This window comes from Stigmatopora nigra, chromosome 15 (genome assembly GCF_051989575.1).
Source record: "Stigmatopora nigra isolate UIUO_SnigA chromosome 15, RoL_Snig_1.1, whole genome shotgun sequence".
Lineage (NCBI taxonomy): Eukaryota > Metazoa > Chordata > Actinopteri > Syngnathiformes > Syngnathidae > Stigmatopora > Stigmatopora nigra.
Window position 1 is genome coordinate 4,058,557 of NC_135522.1, and position 23,744 is coordinate 4,082,300.

The 23,744-nt window shown below is 36.2% G+C and overlaps 1 protein-coding gene across 4 annotated transcripts in view; it reads right to left on the reverse strand.

The window, feature by feature from the left end:
* Positions 1-23,744, reverse strand: part of LOC144208221 (voltage-dependent T-type calcium channel subunit alpha-1I-like) — an 89,604-nt gene that overhangs the window by 49,424 nt on the left and 16,436 nt on the right. For all 4 annotated transcript variants that reach the window (XM_077733950.1, XM_077733951.1, XM_077733948.1 and 1 more), the window contains one exon: positions 16,179-16,443. In XM_077733950.1, coding sequence (XP_077590076.1) covers positions 16,179-16,426 — 248 coding nt within the window. In that variant the 5' untranslated portion in view covers positions 16,427-16,443. The remainder of the gene's footprint in view (positions 1-16,178; positions 16,444-23,744) is intronic.

Below are 23,744 nucleotides of genomic sequence, written 5' to 3' on the forward strand. Positions count from 1 at the left end.
ATGTCTATTAAGTACAAAAAAAATGTAAATCAATTATGTCACTAACCAGAAACACTGATTATTACTACATTAAAGTGAGTAGTTGACTAACAGCTTTTTCTTTGACCAAATAAAGGATAGAAGAGTGGTGACATAATTGTGTTCCTGCTACACAGTTGGCCCTTCAAATTACATTTGGAAAGTGATTGGATAAAGAAACAGTACCATTGCTTGTTGTTACATCAGCCAGCACAACTGATTCTGAAGGCTGTGGGCTGATTAGATTGACATGGCAGCACATAGATGCTGACATTTGATTGCATAACACACTCAATGTCCACAAAGGAGTGTACATGATTTTAATTTCATGCAAATAATACAATTTAGATTGCCTTGAAGGTCCTAAAAAAATGTACAGCCATGTGCCTGATGGTTGCTTTTTCCTCCACATATTTTTGGGCCTGTCTGTAGGAAGCAACACTTTTAGAGTCAGTATGGAATGAATTTTGAGGCAGATTCAGACATAATGAAAAGTTCAGCCTGAATTTGACCAATGTGCTGTGTTAAATCGTAGTAATTTAAGGCAAAGCTTGGTATCTACCTTCCTTTACTTCTCTACTCAATAGAATGACCCGCACTTAATGGTGACAAAAGACTCTCTGGTTCTTAATGTTCTCATCTCAACACTTTGCAGAATGTCTGTGGGTTAAAAGGAACACACACACAGTAGTGTAACCAGAATAACAACAGAGTCACAATCCCACTATGATTGAAGCCTTATAACCAACCAACCTGTAGCAAAATGAATGAACTTCACCTATTACCTTTCCTGCAGTGAAAACTACCTTTTTTTAACCAATTTTAAAGACAAATTTTTGACCCACAAATTGATAGGATCAAGTATTTTCCACACATGAACATGAAAAATACAAGCACAATTATAAACATGATTAAATTAATATATCTCTCAAAGTATCAATGAGAATAGACTTATACCAGGATCGAGAATGTGGCAACACTATACAAAGAAAGAGCCAGATAAAAGCAGCTGAGCAAGTTCTGTTGGGAAAAATCGATATCAATCATGTTTAAATGCACTTGGGTGCATTTGCGCTATCTCAGACCAGTCTTTACTTGGAGTTCATACATTTTCTGGCCTTGCTCACATTGGGTTGGCAGCAAGAGTGGCAAGAGATTTTTTAGAGGTGGCAGCTGTCACCTCAATGGTTCTGTGGATCAGACTGCTCCCGACAATGCAGCCTTTGGAAGGGTTGAACCAACAAAGCAATGTCTATAAAATCATCGGACAGAGTGTTCACAACTTGCCATTCTGAGTGCAATGATAAACTGTGGATTTTGACATTCAGGCTGCAGTCAACAAATTATTTTCGCAATATACATGCATTCATTCATTTTTCCTATTTCTTACCCTCACAGGGGTAATGGGAGTATATTTTTGCATCCCCATGATTAGATTTTTTTAGCAATATTGCTTATTACAGAACGTTTAAATCCAGATAGCAAGCAGGAACCTGCATAATAATGTCCATTTCTATCTACCTGTTATTGCAGTTTATGTTGGTGGTTGTTTAGCAGTGTAGTAGATCATTTTGAGTTGTGTGTGGGGGTTTTCCAATATTTCCCCCATTTATTTGCATAAGTCGGGCAACAAACCCCCCACACAAGATCTGTCAGTATGATGAAGTAGAGTTTTAATGTGCATACATAAAAAAAATGTTATTTCAGTTTATGTGCCAGAACCCAAACATTACTTTTGGTAGATGTATAGAGTGAAGTCAGGTCTTTCTACGGAATATAGAGATTTTCATATGAAAGCACAAAAGGTAAGCCCTTAAAACTTTGAGAACAAGGATAAAAAAAGATAAACAAACCAGAAAATGTGTGCATTATGACAGTAAAGCTTAGAAATTCCATTAAAAAACCCAACATAGAACCAAACTACATGATTTTCACAATTTTCTGCCTTTGGTTTAAATGATAAAAAGTTGCAATTACAAGCTCGTAGTTATGAAGCTCGGATGCACTTTTTTTCCAGTTGTATCTCAGCCTTTTGGAAGCCTAATTTACAGTATGGATGATTGTGTCGTGTGTGCGTTCATGAGTGTGTACGCATTTGACTCTCTCCTCATATCAGCTCAGCACAGCAGGTGCCTTGCTTCAGTGCATTGCTACAGCAATTGTAGCCGAATGCACTGCAGACACCATGGGAAATAAAAGGCAATACATCCTGAGTATGTGTGCAAAAGTATGTGCCTGCATGTGTAACGATAAAGAAAGTATAGTCTAACAAGAGTTAGTTTGATAACAAGTATGATCAAAGTATCTGAACCTGACCACCAGATGGTATTATGGATGGAAATGTGATTTTTTTTTTCCAGCCAATGGTTGGAAAGTATTTTTTTAAAAAAGCGGGCCTTTACATAAAGAGGTAAAGATAGAAAACGCAAGCCAAATACATGCAGAGTAGAGTTTTTGCCAGCTCAGTGGTTAGAATATGCAAGCCATTAGCTTGAATTTGACACGAGGTCAGAGAATTGCACACAGAGGAAAGAGAGTGAAGAGTTGAAAACCAAGACACAATGAGCAGGTGGTGCTGCTGACATCTGCAGGGACCAGTCTTCTGATGCAACGAATCATCCTCCCAGTACGTCTCTCTGTCCTGTCTCTGCTACCTCATGTCAATCTTCCGTCACTATGTCAGCAGTTATGCTCTCTTAGAAACCATGATATGTTTACAGTTAGAAAATCACTGCGATGGTGGTCTTGTCAGAGTTAATGGACCTTCATTCACTACCCAGACTTTCTGCCTACATTTACAAATCTTAGAAATGGGTGTATAGATTGTACCATCATTCTTGAGTATGAAGTTAGTGCTAATTGAGATTTTTTCAAGGTGAGAATCAGCTGAAGCTCTTCAATAGCCCAAAAAATAAGATGTTTTTGTTTTGTAACTGGACTCTTCATGACTTCTACAACTATTGCCGACACCGCACAATCATTTAAAGTGAATGAATTAGTAATTTACAACGCAAGATCTTGAGATCATGCACTGGCATACATGATCATACATCAAAACTGGCATTCTGTTCCGAGAACTTGCAATTTAACCCCTGAAATCTGAGATTTCCATAAATCATACACCATGTGTTTCATAACACGCTTCCATTGCACAATATATTCATAGCAATGCAATCAGCAAATTCACATTACTCGCCCACGTCAAATCCGCATCTTACAAAAAAGCAAACCAATGACATTCTAAACATCACAAATAGCTACCATTGAGTCAATTTAAATGGACATCGGACCAAGCTTTCCCCCTTTAACACTTCTCATTCATCACTTAGTAGCGCTGGTCTGCACTTGCAAAAGCCAATACATCATGCAATAGCAAACTAATCCACTGTTACATTCCTTGAGGACATGTTTGTGCTTGTGTGTGGGTGACAAGAATTAATAGTATTTTCATTGCACATTGGAACATAGGAGCATCGCTCATGCACACTGTGTAGCTCATACCAAAGGAATAATATTATGGTGCAATAGACAAAAACAAAGCAAGTGCCTTGTCTATTTCTTAGAAAATTTCAGACTTTTAAGTGCGCCTTATAGTCGTGAAAATACGGTAGATGCTTGGTTATTGAAGAGTCCATAGGTGAACACACTAATAATTGAAATCATGTGTCCATATATGGTATGAAATAATGTGGTTCCTCAATTTCTGAACAACTATGTGAGCAAAAAGATGAATAAAATAGAGTTGAAGAATAGAAAATAATAATAACTGACATTTTACCCTTCTTGTGGACATAGAATGCCAAATCACTATCTTGAGAATAATAGCAGACAACAGGGGGATATATACACTAGATTGGTAGAATATGGTTGAGTCATGAACTGGGAGTGCTCATCTCTCTTATCTCTTTATCCATATTTCAACAGGGATCAAACAGACTGATCTGATCCCATGTGTAAAATAAAGACTGGGAGCCAGAATTCAGAGGAAAAACAAGTCAAACAGAAGAGAGTTTGGCATAAGACAATACCTTAAGGCCAATTTTTGTGTCTACATTTGCAGCAAATTGTAATTCATGGGAGTTGTTGACAAATACTCATTGTCATTATTGCCCACCAAGGAATAACACACTGAATGCTCCTTTCCCTCCAAATACTGTCGACATTGTAGCAATTCTAAGACTCTTTCCCCAGGTTATATGAAAGAAGCCATATTTTCTGTGGAAATACATTTATTTAAATAAATTCACCCATGGGTTTATGTTCCCTTTTCCTGACCTTTCGAGCATCAGTCACTTTGACTTTCTTGGTTTAATGGAAGCAGCGAGCAGATTCCTATACCAGTACATCATATGCATTTTAGGATCTTACGCAATTTATTTGACTGGAGCATCGTTTCTGGTGCATCTTTTCAAAAAATGAAAACAGCCATTGTTCCAAGGTGACTACCAACCATATAAGAAACAATTGTCATATACATGGTGCAATCCACAAAGATATTAATGCTAGTTTCTGTGTTTTAAACACTATTCAATACATTTCCTTCATTGGCATTCATTCAAAAGTACAACACAGTTCTCCCAGGAACAAACAATTCCTATCAAGGGCAGGTTGCGCATTAAAATACGCAGCTAACCTCATTTTGACTTGAGAGCTGTAAACCCAAAGGACAGCATTACAAGCACAGTACAGCACAACAATTGGAGAAACTCACATGTGGCTATGTCACCACCATTTCAGTCTATGAAGCAATGTTGCAGGAAAGAGGTACCAAGGGATACATTTTCACCTTTGCTTTAGAAACATGACACTCGCAGCGTGACAAGTCCCATAATGCTTTTGCTTTCCTAAGAGCCTTTAAAACGCCAAAACACTGCATCTTAAAGTGAACTACACCAGTTAAGGGGACTGACTTCTTCCTGTACAAGTCATTTCCAGCAAAAAATCCACTCTTAAACAGGCAATATAGCCTTTTCACATCACTCCAGTATAACCTCTGTCTATTGTACCACTCAATACGGAATAGTTCAAAATATAGCTTGACTCACAGTAAAAATGATGGCTAAGCATGTGGTATATAAAGTTTTCATTTGAGGCAACCTTTTGGCATTGAAGTTCCAAAGACTGCAAAAGATAAAGGTCTGTTCTGAAGATGTATGACTCAACATATCATTGAAAAAAGATATTATTCTGTAAAAACTGCTCAGAACAAAGCAGTTTCTGTTCTCACACTCAAGCCCATTTGTTGAAACCAGATATAGTACTTCATTTATAAAGATATATTTCATATTAACAACACCTCTTCATTATATTAGCCTGTTGTTCACTCTAATAAAAATCTAGACTGCTTCACACTGACAAAACACTCCCATTTGGTCAATGGTTAAAAAGGACATGCTGAACCATTAACAGTTTCTAGCCTGACTTGGGTATTTTAATCTGAAATTGTCTTTGCTCTGAGCCTATGGGGAAAACCAGTCAGAGATTGAGTGAAAGAAAACTTCAGCAAATCAAATTCACATCCCATTCTTTCACCCTTCAAGTTTTTTCCTTATCAGACTACTATAATATTAATCCGGGAATACTGCAAGACTAAAATGAAGCTAGGGACTTAATAATGCATAGCAGTCTCTTTTATATCTCAACTTTAAGGTTAATCTCAGGACAAATTAGGCCTGTGAGATTACATGACTGAGTGAATTTACTTTTTAATTTAGAAAGTTTAAGATTGTATAATTTTAATCCATAACGGGCATCAGAATCCACATATTCCTGTCTTTGTTAATCACCACTTGACACTAGATTACACTCAACACACTCCAAAACATGTGTTTTTTTTATCAAACAGGCAAATGTAGTCAGTAATTTGTCCCCACATTCCCTCTGCTCTTCGCTCCTCATGCTTGGTTGAGTCGACGAGGAGGGTGAGTACGCAGACGAAGCAGAATGACAAGCCAAGTCAAGGCTTTAACGAAAGGCTGCTGGCATGACCCTACAAAAACTGCAGCAAGCTGCAATGCTTGGCGCCGTGTATATTTTTACAGGCGCTCCCTTCTGTCTTATCGTGGGCGACACGGTAGCATTTTCCTGAAAAGCTATAGACATCCTTTTTTTAACATTGCACAGCTTGTGAATTTATTTTTGCTACAACATAAGACACTAACAACCAAGTTTCATTCTGCATGCTTTTGACCATTACTTCGTTTTCAGCGTGAATCACTAATAGCCAACTCCCAAATCTCAAAATTGTACGAAAAAAAAAGGTCATGGGCCAGTGGTTATCACACAGAATCTCTTAAAACAGAACTATTATGCAATAGCATGATAATTGGTAGTTTCTATGAGATAAAAAAAAGAGTAAATGGCCTATATTCAGAGGTTAACTTTTTAAATATGAACTAAATAAATCATCTCAATATAAAGTTATGGTTTAATCTATAATGAAGTCTTCAGGGTGGCAAACAAGAGTAATATGGTGGACATAGTACTGGAAATGAAATTTAGTTATACAGAAAATGTATGAGTTCAACAAACACACACACACACACACTAATAATAATAGAATGCAGTATGTGCAGTAAAGAAATAGCAATTAAATGCACCATTCATTTTAACAAGCAAAAGCTCCCTAACATGGCTCTGCAAACACCTTTGTGTTTTTTTGTCAGTTAGCTATCCATTACACATGAATTTCCATCATAAATGAGATTGGGCAATTAAGGAATTGGACCACATAGCATTTTCAAATATCTTTGTTGAGTAACGATCAATTCTCTATCTCCCATAGCAGCATTTTCTAAAAAATAAAATATAGATCAACATATAAAGATGTCTGGCCACATTCCATTTGTTTGTTGTTTAACTGGCTATGTTTTTTTTCCTTATCAATCTTTCCCTTTCGGCCTCAGAGGCAGCGCAATAGTTCTCTGACTGCTCTTGGACTTAATCCTCCCTTAAGGCAATGTCAAGAGTTGGTGAGGGGACAGCACAGTCATAGCATGACAGCATTTGTGTTCAGGCACTTGACACAATGTGATTTGTGACAATTGTTTTTCACATCTTATTGGGTGAGTGTGTACATGAGGAGACGGCTAAAATAGGACTTTAGGGGATGTAAAAAGGTTTGAATTTTTGAAGAACTCATCGTGAAAGCTAATCTATTGTCTAGAAACATTATAATGAATTAAAATAGGGACTAAAATGTAAAATATTCGAGTGATCGAGTTGCCTAGGGGGATTAATAACTAGTTTTTGGACATATATATCAGAGTAGATTGTGATGTGTATCTTCTCTCTTTCTAGTTTTGAGAGAGTATATGATAAAAGACAATAAAGAGTGTGATGAAACGTAGGCTAGACGAGCTCACTAGTTAAGTGAAGCATTACCAAGGTCAGTTGTTGCAGCTCAAACGGTTTCACTGATATTAATAGGCTCTGACAGAAACTGTTCTCAGTGGGATCACATCTCTGCAGGTTGGCAAGCTCAGGTACTGGCAAGCTCAATATGCACAAGCACGCACACGTGGACAAACTGACACATGCCCTCCCAAGAAAGGAGAAGACAAGAAGACATTAGAACAAATTTGCACCCATTCAAAAAGATGAGAATGTTCCCTAGCCAATTTAACAACAAACAATTCCTCAATTTACAACCTAATGACTGTAACTGACATTAAAAGGTCATTCTACTACACTACTTCTCTTTTTATCTAACTTGGCCATTTTTTTTAACAAAATAGCTTATCTACATTTAACACAATATGATGATCATGTTTATAAAATATGCTGAATCGTTAACAAAATCCATACAAAAGAAAACAAGTAGTATGCCAACAATGCTAAAGTAGTTTTGTAGTACATATGCTAGAAACCTCATGTAATAAATAATTACTATGAATAAAATTATACAGCTGGCCGGTGTGCAGTTTTTATTATTTTTTTAATGCAAAGAACCATGTTCTTTGGCTCAGTAATCACTATTTATTTAACTGTGGGGAATAAAGCCAACGGGAAACACACATACACACTCATAGTCACTCAGTCAGTCTTCTACTAAATCCCCTGCCAAGAAACTAAATTGCACAAAATTGTGTTGTCAAGTTTTGTTTGCCAGTGAAACAGTGTGGGTTTGTATTTAAGGACAGCAGGTGGTTTACTGAGCTCAGATTAATAACCTTTCCTTTTTTAAATTGTATTTTTAAATAAAGATATTCAGGAATTTACCATAGCTCATGGGTATACTACCCTCCAAACTGCCTTTAGAATTCAGACTGATGTAATACAAATTCAACTGCATGTATGAGCTACGGATTAAATAAGGTTATTTATACATAAAATATGAACTTAACAGCATTTCCAGCTGCAATATAATGAAAATATTGTGGACGTTAAAAGAAATGATTGTGTATCTGATCATAAAACAATACTACTATTATTTTTTCAATTAATTTCTTAAACAGAGGGTGCCTATTACCCAACTTTGACACTTTTATCATGCTTCCTCTTTCTACAGACTCCAATGCGAGTGTGCAGAGGGTGTAAAATGATGACATCGTCATGCTCCCACACGTTTAGAGTCATCAGACGAGAAGAGTGTGACAGAATAGAGACGATATCAGCCTGCCTCACACAGAACAGGATGGAAATACGCAAAGCCAGACTCCATTTCCTAATCCCTACCCCATTTGTGGTCATTAAACCATTTGATGAAATGTCTTTCTGGCACCAAACTATATCATTCAACTAATTTTGTTGTTTCCATCCATTATCCATCTTTAAGCTAGTTTGATTTGGCAATCTTTTAACTTTTTTTTCTTCCCTTAACCCATCACTATCATGGACACACCAAGTCAGCTACATTAAATAACGTGTAGTAGTAAATTTAAAGCTTAAGATACCGTGTAAAGCTAATTTCATCTGCAAATAGCCACAGTCAGTAATGTTTTAACATTACTCAAAGTAAACCACATACTTTGGAGGCAAGCTTTAGTGGTCAGAGAACTTTAAGCTTATGCCTTGACACATATGCCCCAAAATGCACATACAGCATTCCTGGTGGAGAAATACAAAGAGAGGATTTACTTTGACCATGATCCATATATGTTTAACGCATATCTGACAGCTGGGATTATATGTGTATTTTATAAAGGAGGGGCATATATCTATGTGCAATAGTTTGTGTGTGTGTGTGTGTTTGACAGTGACAAAGCAGGGTCATTCCAGGAGGTCGATGGCGGTCATTCTTTCCTCACTTTAGCCCAGAAGTCTTTTTTTTTTCTTTCTTTCACACCTACTCTACACTCTATCTTCTCAGCTGGCAAATTCTTGAGGTAACAGAGCGAAAGGAATAAGAGCAAAAGGGCAACTGGACTCAGGCCAGTAAAATAGTGGTAGACTGTGTTTGACTGGTCACGTCACAAGTTCAAATGTTCAAAAGGTCAAGGTATAAAAATAAAATATCCTTGTAACTATTTATTGTCTATCCCAAATAGCCCATAAGGTTGGGTTACCCAATTTAACATATATTGTATTAGGTCAGAATACAACAAATTATTATTTAGTCAATTTTTGTGAGGCATATGGACAAATTAAATTAATGCTTTTTTATTGTATTATTTGTCCTGACATGCTGACAGGTTTTCTAGGTAAAAGCAAACCAAATGCCGATGGTATTTGTACAATTTATATAAAATCTGAACGTTTAATGGTATCTTTTTTTAAGATTTATATGCAGCTTTGCATCTTTTATACTTTGACCTTTTGTTTTGGTTTTGTGGAAGCTCAGTTTCCTATAAGGAGGTCTAAAGTTTATGGGTACTAAGCAATTATATACCTCCTGCTTTCCTCCATTGACAGGAATAGAAAAAGCAACAAAAATGTGCTTGTGACACACACACACACTCACACACATACATACATAGCAACCATCTTCTATAATGACAGGGACTGGACAAGAGTTCATTCAGCCACTGTGCTAATGATCCCCCTTTCCTTCACATGCTGCCTTTTGAAGAAAAGTGTTAAACTACAATCTTTCCTTTCCTCCTCTATTTCCCTGTCAATTCTGACATTCCAATCTCTCAAACCCAAGTTTTTCCTTCACTCCCTTCTTGTACAGTATCTGGCATAGTTGCATAACAACAGTTATTTTTATTCTGTCTTTATTATTACTTGTAGTGACCATTTATTGCTTGCCAACTTCCTATATTCTCAACAACGATTCTGATTCTACAACAGAAATCGTATGGATAATAGCATACCAATAGCATTTTATCTTGGATTTTTTGGGTCCTCTCATTGTGCACCAATACGATGTGAGGGTAACATCCCGTATGGCAGCTGTTGGAGGATGAATCACAAAGTTTTTTTTATGCAAACTGGATGCAGGAAGCGTATGACACAGTCAAGCTCATGCTGCCACAAGTTTCCCAAAAATTGCCCTGACAAATGTGAAAGGACACCAAGAAGCCATTTGAGATTGCCATAATTGTCAGTAGGATTTTTATAGCACATTCTGCTTATATATCGATGAAAACCATGAGAAAAAAAATTCTCAAAAAGCCATGAAAGGGCATGTGATCTGTTCCTCTCCTTGATATTGTAATGAGTCTTCTTGGTCTGCTAATGGACTCATAAGTATTCATTACAGAAGGGTGGACCTCAAAGCGGGTACTGCAAGTGGCCAAATGGATCTCACGGAAACATTCTGATGATCAATGAAAAAAAGGAGAATTTATTCATAAACACCTCCCGATGACTCATACAACTCGGACACTTCCTGCAAACCTGGACACTGAAAACTAAACAAAAGAACTATTTAAGGTTTCTTTTTGATAAGCTTTTTGTTTAGAAAAAAACCCTTTTCCAAATTTTTTAAAGATTTTTTTTAAATTATTAACATTAAATTCAAATAAAGTGTCAACCACTAATTATTAAAATACATTAAATACCGTTTAAAACAATATATATGGTGCCTTAAGAGTGTAAACATGTCATAGTTAGTAAATAAATGCATTTACTTACTAAAATATAGTAGTACTGTATTTACTACTATGTTACATAAGTCATCAAATAATTCAGTTTTCCAATTTTCCAATTAATGCATTATATCTTGATATTTTTTCATTAAAATGTTCTAGGCTTATATTAGAAATAAATTACACACAAGCCTGCATTACACAGAATGACTCATATGATAAAAATCTTTGTGAATAATAGATTAAATGGAGCAAACTACAAAGCTGTCACTTTGCGGTTGGTGAAAATGCAGCCAGTAATTGACTAATTTTCTCCAGAGTCGTGTATGTAGCACAACGTCTGCACTGAAGACGAGTTAAAAGAAAAAGCACAACTGCCTTGTCCTTCTTGACACAGACGGATAAAAACACTCAGGATTCCAGTTTCTTAAGAAGAAGCTCATGTAGGCGATATACATATAATTGGATTTTTTGCATGGGATGAAACTTCTCTACATTTGAACTTTGCTAGACTGCTCTGTGTCAAGATAATCATATTGGCAAAAGAAGCCTTAGTCTAAGATGACGTCATGTCCTTATGATCATTATGGTGAACTAAAACTTTTTTTTTTAATACCACCAAAAGACTTGGTTAAGACTTTGGTGAATCCGTATCACCACATTCATCTAATGCTCGGAACCAATACATTTATGTAAATAAATCAATGAATCATCATATTAATGATCCAAATTGGCTTACTAGAATCGTCACAATTGATCTCAAACATATCTAATTTTGTAAAATTCTATTCTATCGGCTTTTGTAAAATTGTAGATTGTAGGCTTCTATTTATGCATTTAAGAGAGGAAAGTTTCACTATAAAACTTTGCTGTTGATTTTTTTTACGGTAAGAATTTGACCTTAGTTGAGTGTCCAATACTTTATTATTTTTTTTTAAAGTATTTAAAAAACAAATTATAGAAATGGTTGAATCGCAGTATCCTAATTTAATTTATCTTTGTCACGTTACCATGAATTCTACATTATAACAGCAGCATAATTAATTACTCAATTTTCTTTTTTTCAGGATCTGCCAACAGTGCATGAAAAACTCCAAAAAAAACAAACCCAATTGGATATAAACAAACTTCCACTCAAAGCAATTAACCAACCAGCACCGCATCAATTTAATAAAATTCCTCAATACTTCATATGACCTCCTGACTACCACCATCCCAGTGTGTAGTTTAAAAATAAATAAACAACTTAAAAAATCCCATTTTGCCATCATTTATCGACAAGTCCCATTAGAGACAAAAAAAACAATTTCTCTTTTTAATTGTAACCACCACAAGGAGCCTTCTAATTTTCTTTTAAAAAGGCATTGCAATCACTATGTTTTGGTCAGATTACATATTATCGTGCTAAGCGAACTGAGATGAAGAGCATAGCCAACAACAACATTATTTTTAATATTCATGCTGTGTTGGGCAAATGACTTCCACACAAAAACAGCAACAACAACAACAACAACAACAACAAAAACACATGCCCATTACACAAGCAGTGCCTTAAAAAGAGTGTTACATGTAAGAGAGGTCAGGCAGAGTGTGCAAGCAGTGAGGTCCGCTACGACAACAGTCATTAGAGTCACTTTAAAGCCTTCATCTCCTTGCCAGTGTGCCTCTCCTAACTCTGACGCTGGATCCACTAATGGAGTTTGGACTACACCAGAGGGAGAAGGCCACAGGAGCCAAGAAAATGAGGAAGATCAGGGATTGGATGTGAAAATATCATTAACAATGGGATATATTCTAGAGGCATAATAGCACTAATAGGTTTTATTTATCCGTTGCAGTGGCTCATTAATGTTTGCGCCTCATTCTTCAGGGTCATCTGACAGCTTCTCATTAATATACTACATGGAACTTTGAAATCATTGCACAGTGCTTATGAATATGCAATACCGTATTTTCACGACTATAAGGCACACTTAAAAGTCTTACATTTTCTCCAAAATAGACAGCGCGCCTTATAATCCAGTGCGCCTTACATATGGAAAAAACAGAAAGCCAAAAACGAAAAAGCACCACTGTCGGATATTAAAAAAAACACAAACGCCTGAACTGAAACAATACTGTTAAATATGCAGACGCCATCTTAGTTTACAACATCTTCCATCATATAGCTCCTCCCCTACTGCAAGATTTTATAATTAAAAAAAATCCAAAACATCAACAATGGCTGGCTCTAGAGGTGACTGTGTAGTGAGTGCTTCATAACTGGAAGTCAATAGCAATTGTCGTATTTTCACGACTATAAGGCACACTTAAAAGTCTTAAATTTCTCCACAATAGACAGTGCGCCTTATAATACAGTGCGCCTTATATATGGGAAAAAATGTCATTCATTGAAAGTGCGCCTTATAATGCGGTGCACCTTATAGTCGTGAAAATACGGTAATTTGTTGAAGAGAACTACACCAATGATAGTGTTTAAAATAAACTGACATCCTAGCCACTAGATAAAACTTTTTAACGATAGTTCACGGTGGCATTTTCATCTAAAAGTTGGAAAATGTGAAGCAAAAGTTGAGTCTAAAGAAAGATATCCAAGGAGATTGTATTAAGACGGAACTGGAAGGTGAGCTAAAGTGGATGATGTGTCCCAGGTGTGTGCTCCATCCTCAACACTAGTTAAGACCGAGGCACAGCAACGCCTCTGCCATCCGTCACCATGGAGATAACAAGCTGTCAAGGCCAGAGAGGATCATGGGCCACAAAGGCCGGTCATTCTGCATGAACACCACAGGAGCCAGTCAAAGATGATGACGAGAAGAAAAGAGGGATAAAAAGAAGGGAAAGGGTAAAAAAGAGAGAAAGAATGAATGAAGGAGGACATAAATATTAGGGTGTTTCAGCTGTACTGATCCTTAAATTTGGAAGAAAGACACAATGGAGGAAGAAAATCGGTCAATACTATGCCTAAATAATACATTGGTGTAGTGTGGGTTGGTTCATTTTTGGATTAACACAGCAAACTTGCTTGTTAAAATGAAAAGGAGGAGGTGGTTATGTTTTGGGAAATGAGATGGAAAGGTCAAAGTTTACAGACATCAGAATTTGGTTAAAAAAATAAGAAATGAAGAGAGGAAAAAATGAATTTCCCTATAACCCAACTATGAGTAGACCTCTACTTATTCCATGTATTTACAACTACTAGGAACATCTTTTCCCATACAAGACTAGCCAACTTTTAGTTGGCACTTCATCATGTGGGAAAAAAAGTGTGACAAAATAAAAAAACATTGGAGCACCAACAGACTCCAACAACTGACATTGAGCACGGTGCAATGCAGTCATAAACAAAATTAAATTAAAACCTGTCCAACAGTGTCCTTCAATATGGAACAATGTCATTGCCGTATATCGCTCATCTGCGCAAGTGTACCCAATGAAGTGTCCCAAAGTAAATTGTAAAATGTACTTTACGGAGTGTGTGGGGGTCGCAACATGGAAGGATACTTTAGGTACTCTGGGAGGGTACTTGGGAAACCACCATTGGAGGCAGATGTGTGTCATTGAAGGCTTTTTCTAACAGAGTAGCGGCGAGATTTATTGATCCTCTAAGAGATGGTGAGACAGCCACTTATTATCCTCTCATAAACAGACATTCCGGTACGTACACACACTCACACCAACACATTTCACAAACCTCATCTGATCTTGTCATCACATAAATGTAATGTATGATATGCTTACATGCATCTTCTTCAAAGCTTGGGCTAATAAAGCAAAGGCCTCAATACTAACAAATGCAACAAAGCCGTACACGTGCACGCCAGTTTATGACCAAAGATACGCAAAATTGAACACACACACACATACACACTCCCTGAGCAAATCTCTGACCTGTCGGTTTAACATATTCACAGCAGGCAGAAACACATCAGTAAGCACCTTATGATGCATATTTGTTGCTTCCTCAGCTGATTGCAACAGTTAACTACGGCTATAACAAGCACAGCTGTAACGGTTTCATTTTTTTTAAATGTTCTCACACACAAATATGAATAGAAAGGATAGAATTAAAGATGACTTGCAGTAATATTGTTGCAAGAGGAAACAACAACCATACAGCAAAAGCAAATGACACAATGCAAATTCAAAAAAATGCTTAATAGTGTCTCGCTTACGTCCAAAACATACTATGTAGGATGTTAGCTCCAGCACCCCTACGTGAGAAGCGGAATAAAATGTAAAAATGATTTTTTTCCAAATAAGAAAGACATACAATTCATTTAAGGATATACAATACTAAATCAATGATTGTAAAAACATTACCAGTAACACAAAAACTAGCTCAATGTTGATATTTGTCAAAAACTTTGCAATGACATCCAGTTTAGGTCAAAAGAAAGTCTAATTGCTTCCACAGGCTATCCTATTGTTCACACATGATGATAACTCTTGTGTCTAGAGCTACTTGAACTACTGAAGAACAAACCACAGGGAAAACACTGAGGAAATGAACCGAACCAAGCTGTGTGTGTCCTATTACATTCCAGTGATGGATGCACACATGCACAACGCTGCAGCTCAGCGTGATCTTTGGGTGCCCCTGATGGGAACGGATCATCTTCACTCCCAATGCCACTGTCAAGCCAGTGTGGTCAACACACACACACACATCTGAAGGTTAGGTGCAACTTTGACACAAACCAGCACACCAACTAAATTATCCTTCATTATTTGTATACAAAACACCAATGTATAGTGTAAAAAAAAAGCTTCATAATTCCCTACCTTGGGGTACTTTCTTTCTATTGCTGTACAAGTGCAATTCCTGCACATCAGCATTAAACAGCCAATGAGCAATTAGATAGATTTGCACAATTCAAAAGCCCAATAAAAACAAATATAGTCAAGACAGGTTAAAAAGTTTCCTATGGCCTTAATTTCAATAAAATCCATTTCTAAGCAAGCAAGAAATAACTAAGTACAGCTGTATCAGCAGCAAATTACAACTATGCCATATAATCATCTATTAGTTCTCAAAACTTACCTCACTATGGATGCCATACATTTAGCCCACAACTTAACCTTGATGAACTGGACAGGCAAAACAACAGGGAAATGTAAGTTGACATCATTATTGACTGGGGAGAGAAAAAAAAGTAGAATTCCCACTGGTGAATGAAAGGATATGGACTGGAAACCATACGGATGCACCAGCTGCGGGGGCAGGTGGTCTGCTTGAGGCAGAAGAAGACCACGGGTGCCAGCTCGGGGAAGGGCACCACAAGAGTGCTCAGGTCACTTCCGATGCTGGCGTCGTCAACTGGGCCCATTTCCTCAATGATGTCATCAGCCTGCGTCGAGCCATATTCCTCATGATGCCCTGGCACTGCTGAGGAAATCATCCCCAGCGGTACAGGACACTCCTCGGTTGTCATGGCAACCCAGCCGAACTCTGAAAAAAATAGATTTAAAAAAAATTAAATGGTATTGTGAATAAGGCTTTCATATTTACTATAGTGGAGAAACTTTTGTAGAACATCAAGTGACTTATTGAAATCATAAAAGAACATGAATGATGATAAAAAAATTAAATACATTAGTTCAAGTCAAAAGCAATAAAAAACTATTTCCAATTCATAATTGTAAAATACAAAAGAATTTCATTTCTTTTAAACCTAAATGATTGAATCAGCAATATTCTTTTAATATCAAGCCACTTTTGTTTTAATCATCTGAATTATGAGTAATGTTGTTTATCAGTGTACTCCAGCAACTCATTTGGATTTAATTCAGCACAAACAGTACATTTTTATTTTTTTTTACTTTTCAACAGCAGGGGGGGAAACCTGACGTGTAATTTACTTTCAAGCCACTGTGGCGAAAACAATTTAAATCCAGCAAATGGGCATTTGGTAAGCCTCAAAGAGATGGTTAGAGTAGAAGCAAAATAAAACCAAACCACTAATGTCATCTATGTGGTAAATACTGACACAATTTGAATTTACATAAAACTGTACACCATCACACTGAGTTTAACACAGGTGCTCATGTACTTTGTATTCATATGTCATACAAACCCACATAATATGATCAATGCATAAAATATAAGCAAAAAATACTACAAAAAGAGAAAAAGAACAATAAATAAATGGCTGACTAAATTTTTTTGGGTTTTTTTTGTCTTGGCAAACCTTTCAATAATCAAACCAGTGAGCAAACATGCAAGTTAAAATAACATATTGGAGTCCTTTTGCTTTTAACTTGCAGCCAAATAAGGCAGCCAGCATGGAAACAAGCCAAGACTGCAACACACATTTACAAATATACACATTCAGATACACACATTGCAAGCTATAGGAATAGAATTAAGCACCGGAAGCATTAACCGAAGAATATTTGGAGACGTGTATGTGCATGCTTATTTTAGGGAGCGTGATCACGTGTAAATGTTCATCTTCAGTAATTACAACACAGTTGATGTATGTGTGCAAACAAGGTGTGTATTTATGCTAAATCCTCCTGCTATGGCAGGATTTAGAGCCAATGGAGGGAGAGGCTTTGTTTTTAGAGGATAATTATATTAAGGGCTATTTATTAAAATGGAACACGTGATAGAATAAGCGGGTTGTAATCCTCTGGCAAGATGTTTTGTGCTTATTTTGCATGTTATATTGTTAGCAATTTTTATTTCTGTGTAAAGTGCCCTCCAACAATAATGTAACATGAAAATATGGAATTCAGTTTTTTACACTTTAGCCCAGAAAGTGCATTAATTTATATGCAATTGTCGGTCTGTGAATATGTGGGTGTGTGATTTGGGATATTGCCGAGCCCAGCATTGTTGCTATAGTACTTACTCCTGCACCAACTTAACAACCTAACTGCAACATCTCGGTGAGACAAGACAATAGGCTGAGAACACACATGGACAAGTTCACACATACAATGTTTCTTGGCAGTGAAAAATGAGCATGAAACATGAAGAATTTCCAAAACAAAGGACACTTCCCTGATGAATAGTGTAGTAAGTAACCTGTGCATCCTATCTATTCCTGTATGTGTGTCAGCACAAAACAGCACTCTGGAATTATAACTACAGCACCCTCTGAGAGCAATACACGTACACATTTTTGCCTCGTCAGACACGCCAGCCATTTTTTTTCCCCCGCTTACGGTGACCTATTACAAACCAGTTTTGACACATAGTGCTGAATTATCAAAATGACACATTACTGTTTTAGTGAACCTATCAATATACTCCACAGAAGAAGTATAATGTATTTATAAAGTAGCCATTGACAAAGGACCTAACTAAAATAGGACTCAAGGCTTTTTAGCAGCATTATACAAAATCTTTTCATAATATGATGAATGTGACGGAGGCCAAATGTAAAACATAATTCCAGACTAAATGGCATTTATATACTGTATAAAATCACTCAAGGTTAGGGACATTGTAAAATGCACTTTAGATTTATCATTTTGACTGCAGTATAGATAGGTTGCCAGTTTCTCTATTCGTACCATGCAATTGAATTGCGACCAATCAAGAGTATAGTTTGTCTTTATATCCTCTTTTAATGACAAGGACCAAAAATCCAGAGGTTTGGCAAATGGCAAAGCTTATTTATTACATTCAAATATTATGATTCAGACTTAAATAATGTTTTTGCTCACAACAGTTGCCAAAATAAACCTCTTTTTTCACATCATGTAATAGTCAGAAGATAGTTTAACGATTCACAAGCATTTTAAAGGGTGTACAACTTGATGGATCACTCAAATGAAGAGTTACTTTATCACCATCAATTACTTGCAAAGTAGTTTGTTACCATACTTAAAGGTAGGAAGGAATTTTTAGACATAGGTAGGTGTCAGACCAATCTTCTGTCCAGGACTAGTACACAAAAAAAATACCTCATTGAAGACCAGTTGTATTTTTTAGTTTGCATTCTCTCCCAGTTTGAGCTATGCTCTGGATTTTTTTTTTATGTGTATCTCTAGCCGACCTACTGAGGATCAACAATGCTGCCTTCTGCCACGCCCTTCCTGATTTACACCAGAAGCCCTCAAACCCCCCAATACTAATCTACAATGGCACGAGAGGAGGCTGTTCCAATAACGCTGCTGATGATTTACTATTAGACCTCTTGCTGTCATTCTTTTAGCCTGATAAATGACACACACACACACACACGTACTTTCCTTAGAGATGCAGTCACACTTGTGGGCGTAGCAAATCAGGGTTAATCATATACCGCCTAGTGGAGCCTGTCAATTTGAGAGCAAGACTTTGTTAAATATGTCTGTGGAATTTCAACCCCAAATAAGATAAAATAGTCATCTTCTTTGTTGCCAACCCCATGGTGGAAAAGGAAGATTGCTTTTGAATAAATTATGCTCTGAAGGCAATGTTGTGTCTCATAAAATTTGAGTTTGAACAGGATTGGTTGAAAATAAACATATTCAAGAGCTTCAGCCAACTTGCATCAAATATTAAGGTATATTTTCCAATGCTGGAAATAAAAGTGCATGAAGCAAGAGTTTAATGTTCCGTAATGTCTAACATGAAGGGTTTTTGTAGTGTCAGAATAGCAGTTTACAACCTTTATGACCACATAGGGCACTTGTATGGTAAAATATGAAATATGAACTATGTATTAACACTATGTGGTAGCATACTTTAAAATCTATGGACAAAACCACTATAAATAATCGCTAATTTTGAATGTATATGCTACGAATGAAGTGAACTTGACCCAAAAATTGTGAAAGTGGATTAAGATACAGTATGTCAACTTTAATTTCAAGTTTTTGCATGCATGTCTTTTTACAGAATGCTGTGCTAAATTTTGAAACTTTGGAAAGACATAGTATGTATGAAAAGCCAATTTCCTTCCCTTAAATATGCGTCAATATTCAAACTATTGGCTTTTTCCATGTAATGTGCATCTGCATTGTAATAATTATTATGTAAAAAAAGCAAAAGAAACATTAAATGATGTATCAAAAAGGGTTTGGAAATGACAAAGTACCAGGTCACATTTAATCATGCATAGAATAGCAATAGAGACATAAAAACAAACAAATAAAATAGTGGTAATTAAACATGACAGACATAAAAACAACAACCAAAAAACGATAGTAAGCTGAAGGGCAATGGACACACACACGGAAGGAAAGAGAAAGTCACTAAGGACAGATGTTATCTGCGAGAAAAATAGCCAAGCAAAAAGTTTTAATGTATCATATGATGATAATTTATGATCTGTCCAAAATCCTGTCTAATCTAAAAGATATACAATACATGAAAAACATATTTACCATTGTGATTACATTTTGACTGTGGAGTAAAGTGCTCGGTCCAATGATGCAAATCTAATTTTGGGGCTTTTCTCCTTCAGCTACATTAGAGGGCAACAAACAACTTCCAGTAAAATGCAGAATATATGGATGCCATAAGAATAATTATAATATCCCTGTGATACTGTCAATCAAAACAGAGCATTATTATTATTATCTCCATCGGGGCTTTTATTGGATCTCATTAGGTAGTGCAGGTGTACCTAATGAAGTGTCAGATGCATGAACCTTCCTCATCCAGGAGGTTCTCTTACCTCTCTCTCTCTCTCTTCACATCTTTTCCTCAAACTTTAAATCTCAAAGGAATCCTTCCTAATTACCTCATTTGCACAAACATGCTCATTTTTTGCAGGAAGGAAGTGAGAAAAGGGTCACTTGAATATTAGTTGAAGAGAAAGTGAATAGTGAAGAGATTTGTGCAATGGTCCAATTGTTCTTCTATATGGGAATGAATGGCCATTTTAAGCATTTTGACTTATTATTGGTTATCAATTCTATTTACTTGGCTTTGTAAGCTCTACTTCAGCACTTTAAATTTTAAGCAGTATGTAATTACTACTCATTTGTCTATTTTTTACATAATTATGGAAAAAAAATAAACATTCCTGTTCATAGTGATTGACAGAAATGTTAACAAAAATCGACCAATAAATAAAAAACTAACCAATGACATACCTGATTACTTTTTTACAGGGAATAATAAAGCATTATAAGCCATTACAAGTTCCAAAAGTAATATGTAATCCTTCCAAGCCACTTATCCTTACTAGGGTCAATATATGTATGTACGGCAAGCCAAAATATAGGTCAAATGTCACAGAATTATCAAAATTGCATCCATTGTTGATCTTATTTCGCTTCTACAAAAGTCCAAACAAGTATTTTCTTAAGTTTTTTTTCCTGCCTGGCTACTTTTCACCATCCTATTTGACACAAGCTCCCAACCCTCATTTAGTTCCTCATTGGCTAACTCGTCTTCCCCGTCAATTCCTCCCCATCTCTTACAGTCCTGCCATTTTCCTCCTCCTTTTCTCTCTCTTCCTTTCCTTCCTCACAGAGTGCTGTGTCAGGTCTTTTTACTCTCAGCTGTGTGAAATGAGATTTGAAAATGGCTCTCAAAGCATTTGAGCCTCGTCTGCGTCCATTCCACAATTCCACAAACCCACATACGCACACAAAGGTGAGGCCACTTGTAAATAAAAATTAAAAATAAATAAAAAGGACTCATGCCGCTGTGTAGCATACTCGCATATTATACAAAAGAGTAGAAAAATGGTCAGGGATTACCCAAAAAAGGAAAAACTGGTAAATAGCCGAAAATGAAACACAGATGGGTGATCAAGTGGAACAAAACATCCACTCAAAAGGAGAAGCTTCACTTGAAATTCACTCTCCTTGTTTGTGGTTTCCAAAGTAAGAGTGTGAGACTGAAAGTAGTGGCAATGATGCATTCGATATTTAACTCATTGGTTGCCATTAACGATGAAAGACATCCAACCAACCTTGTGGCCATTTTTGTCCTTTTGTTGTGAATGTGAATGAGTTCATCACTAGGACATAATTTCAATTGAGAGGTTGGGAAAGAATAAACTTTAGTTCAAATGGGTTGAAAGCCTATTGGTGTCAAATAGAGCCAATGAGAGTATTGCTATAATCTGAATGGATTTTATTGGCAATGAGCAAAAGAGAATAAGTTCTTTTCGTAGAAATAACAATTGATTGGTTTGATATCTATATGTTTTTTTGCTTTATTTATGTAGTATTTTCTTTAGTTATAGAATGCAATAAAAGCACTAAGCAGAATAAGATGTTAAAGAATAAATAGGTGCGCTTATCCCATTCCGGCAGACTATATAGAGGTCAAAAGCTAAAATGAGCAACATAAACAACATAAAAATGTATCTCAAAAGGGATAAAAATAATATTGAATTAGACTATGTATAAATAATACTGCAGTTTGAGGTAAAATGTTCATGTGAAGACATAATATTAAATTGTACCTGTGTGTTTATCTACATGTTTTGTCATTGGACTTAAATGGCTTAAAAATAGAGTGAAATAATTAAAACAACAATAGTAATTTATAATTGTAATGTAGCCAACAAGACAGAGTCAAATTAAAATTGCACAGGTTAAAGACACTGCAATTTGGAAGACATGATGCTCTTTTGTGGGTATCATTGGTATTCATAAAAACAATTATAGATTGTGAACTTTATTGAAAGAGAAGAAAACAACGCAGCCATCACATGTGCATGCAAACAGTTTTTATCTCTGTTTGGGTATTTGCCATTAAAAAAAAATAAGCTTTTAGTTTTGCATGGCTGCTCTTTAATTGAAGATTTGTTAGTGTGCTATTAGTGGTGGGCTCACACTTGTGTTAATGTGGCTAGCAGGTGGGGTGGCATAATCCTGCCAGCGACAAATTAACTTTAGTAATTCTCCTATTTGCAACCAACCCATACTGAATTATTTAGACTAGCGCTTCCCATCTACAGCTCTTCATTATTTAGGAGATAACCGATTTTTGTCTGTGTTTTTACTTTTTTTCTTTGCTCTAAAGGAGCTTTTGATCTTCATCCTCTTATCTCACTGATTCATTATTTGATGACTATTTTTCTTGATATTACTGTCTGATGTCAAGATTGCTCTAAATGTTACTCTGTCTATTAGAAAAAAAAATACTATTTTGATCTCTGGGGATAATATGGACCTTCTAATTATTATTTTAATGGTGGTTCCACCTGCTAAAGCTTCAAAGTTGACAAAGCTAAAAGCATTGTTTTAAGTGTGGCTTTTTTTATGTGCACACAATAAAATATCTCTGTCCTACTTGCTGCATTTACGTTATGTAACTTTGACAAAAGTAATGTTGTTTTGGATTCTGCATGGATTTTTTGGAACTACAAAAATCTCTATTTTAAAAAAAAGTGTAGTTCACTGTCAAGCAATGAGCAAATAAGTGTTAATCAAAAGTGACAACATTACAAATCTATTTAAAGTAACATGATCTATTGCTTCACCCCATGAGAAGCAGAATAAAGACATTCTGAAAAAGTATTTGAAGAAGACAAAAGTGGAACAGGAAAGGAAGACAGTGACAGAATGTAAAAGATAAAGTAAAGAATGCAAAGATATTGTGACAGTGGGCCAAAAGGCAGTTCCACGCTGTCAGGCATAGACTCCCTTAGGGGTGTTTAAATGCATTACCGCTGTCCACTGGGATGCACTGAAGTCATTAGCCGTACTTTTGCTTCAAGACAAAAATAGTCAGGGATGCCTAGAACTGAGGGTTTACCACATGAGTATGCAAATACATTAAAAAAAATAATAATAATACACCCCCTCTCCCCAAGAATTCAAAAATAATAATTGTTATCACTTTTTTTC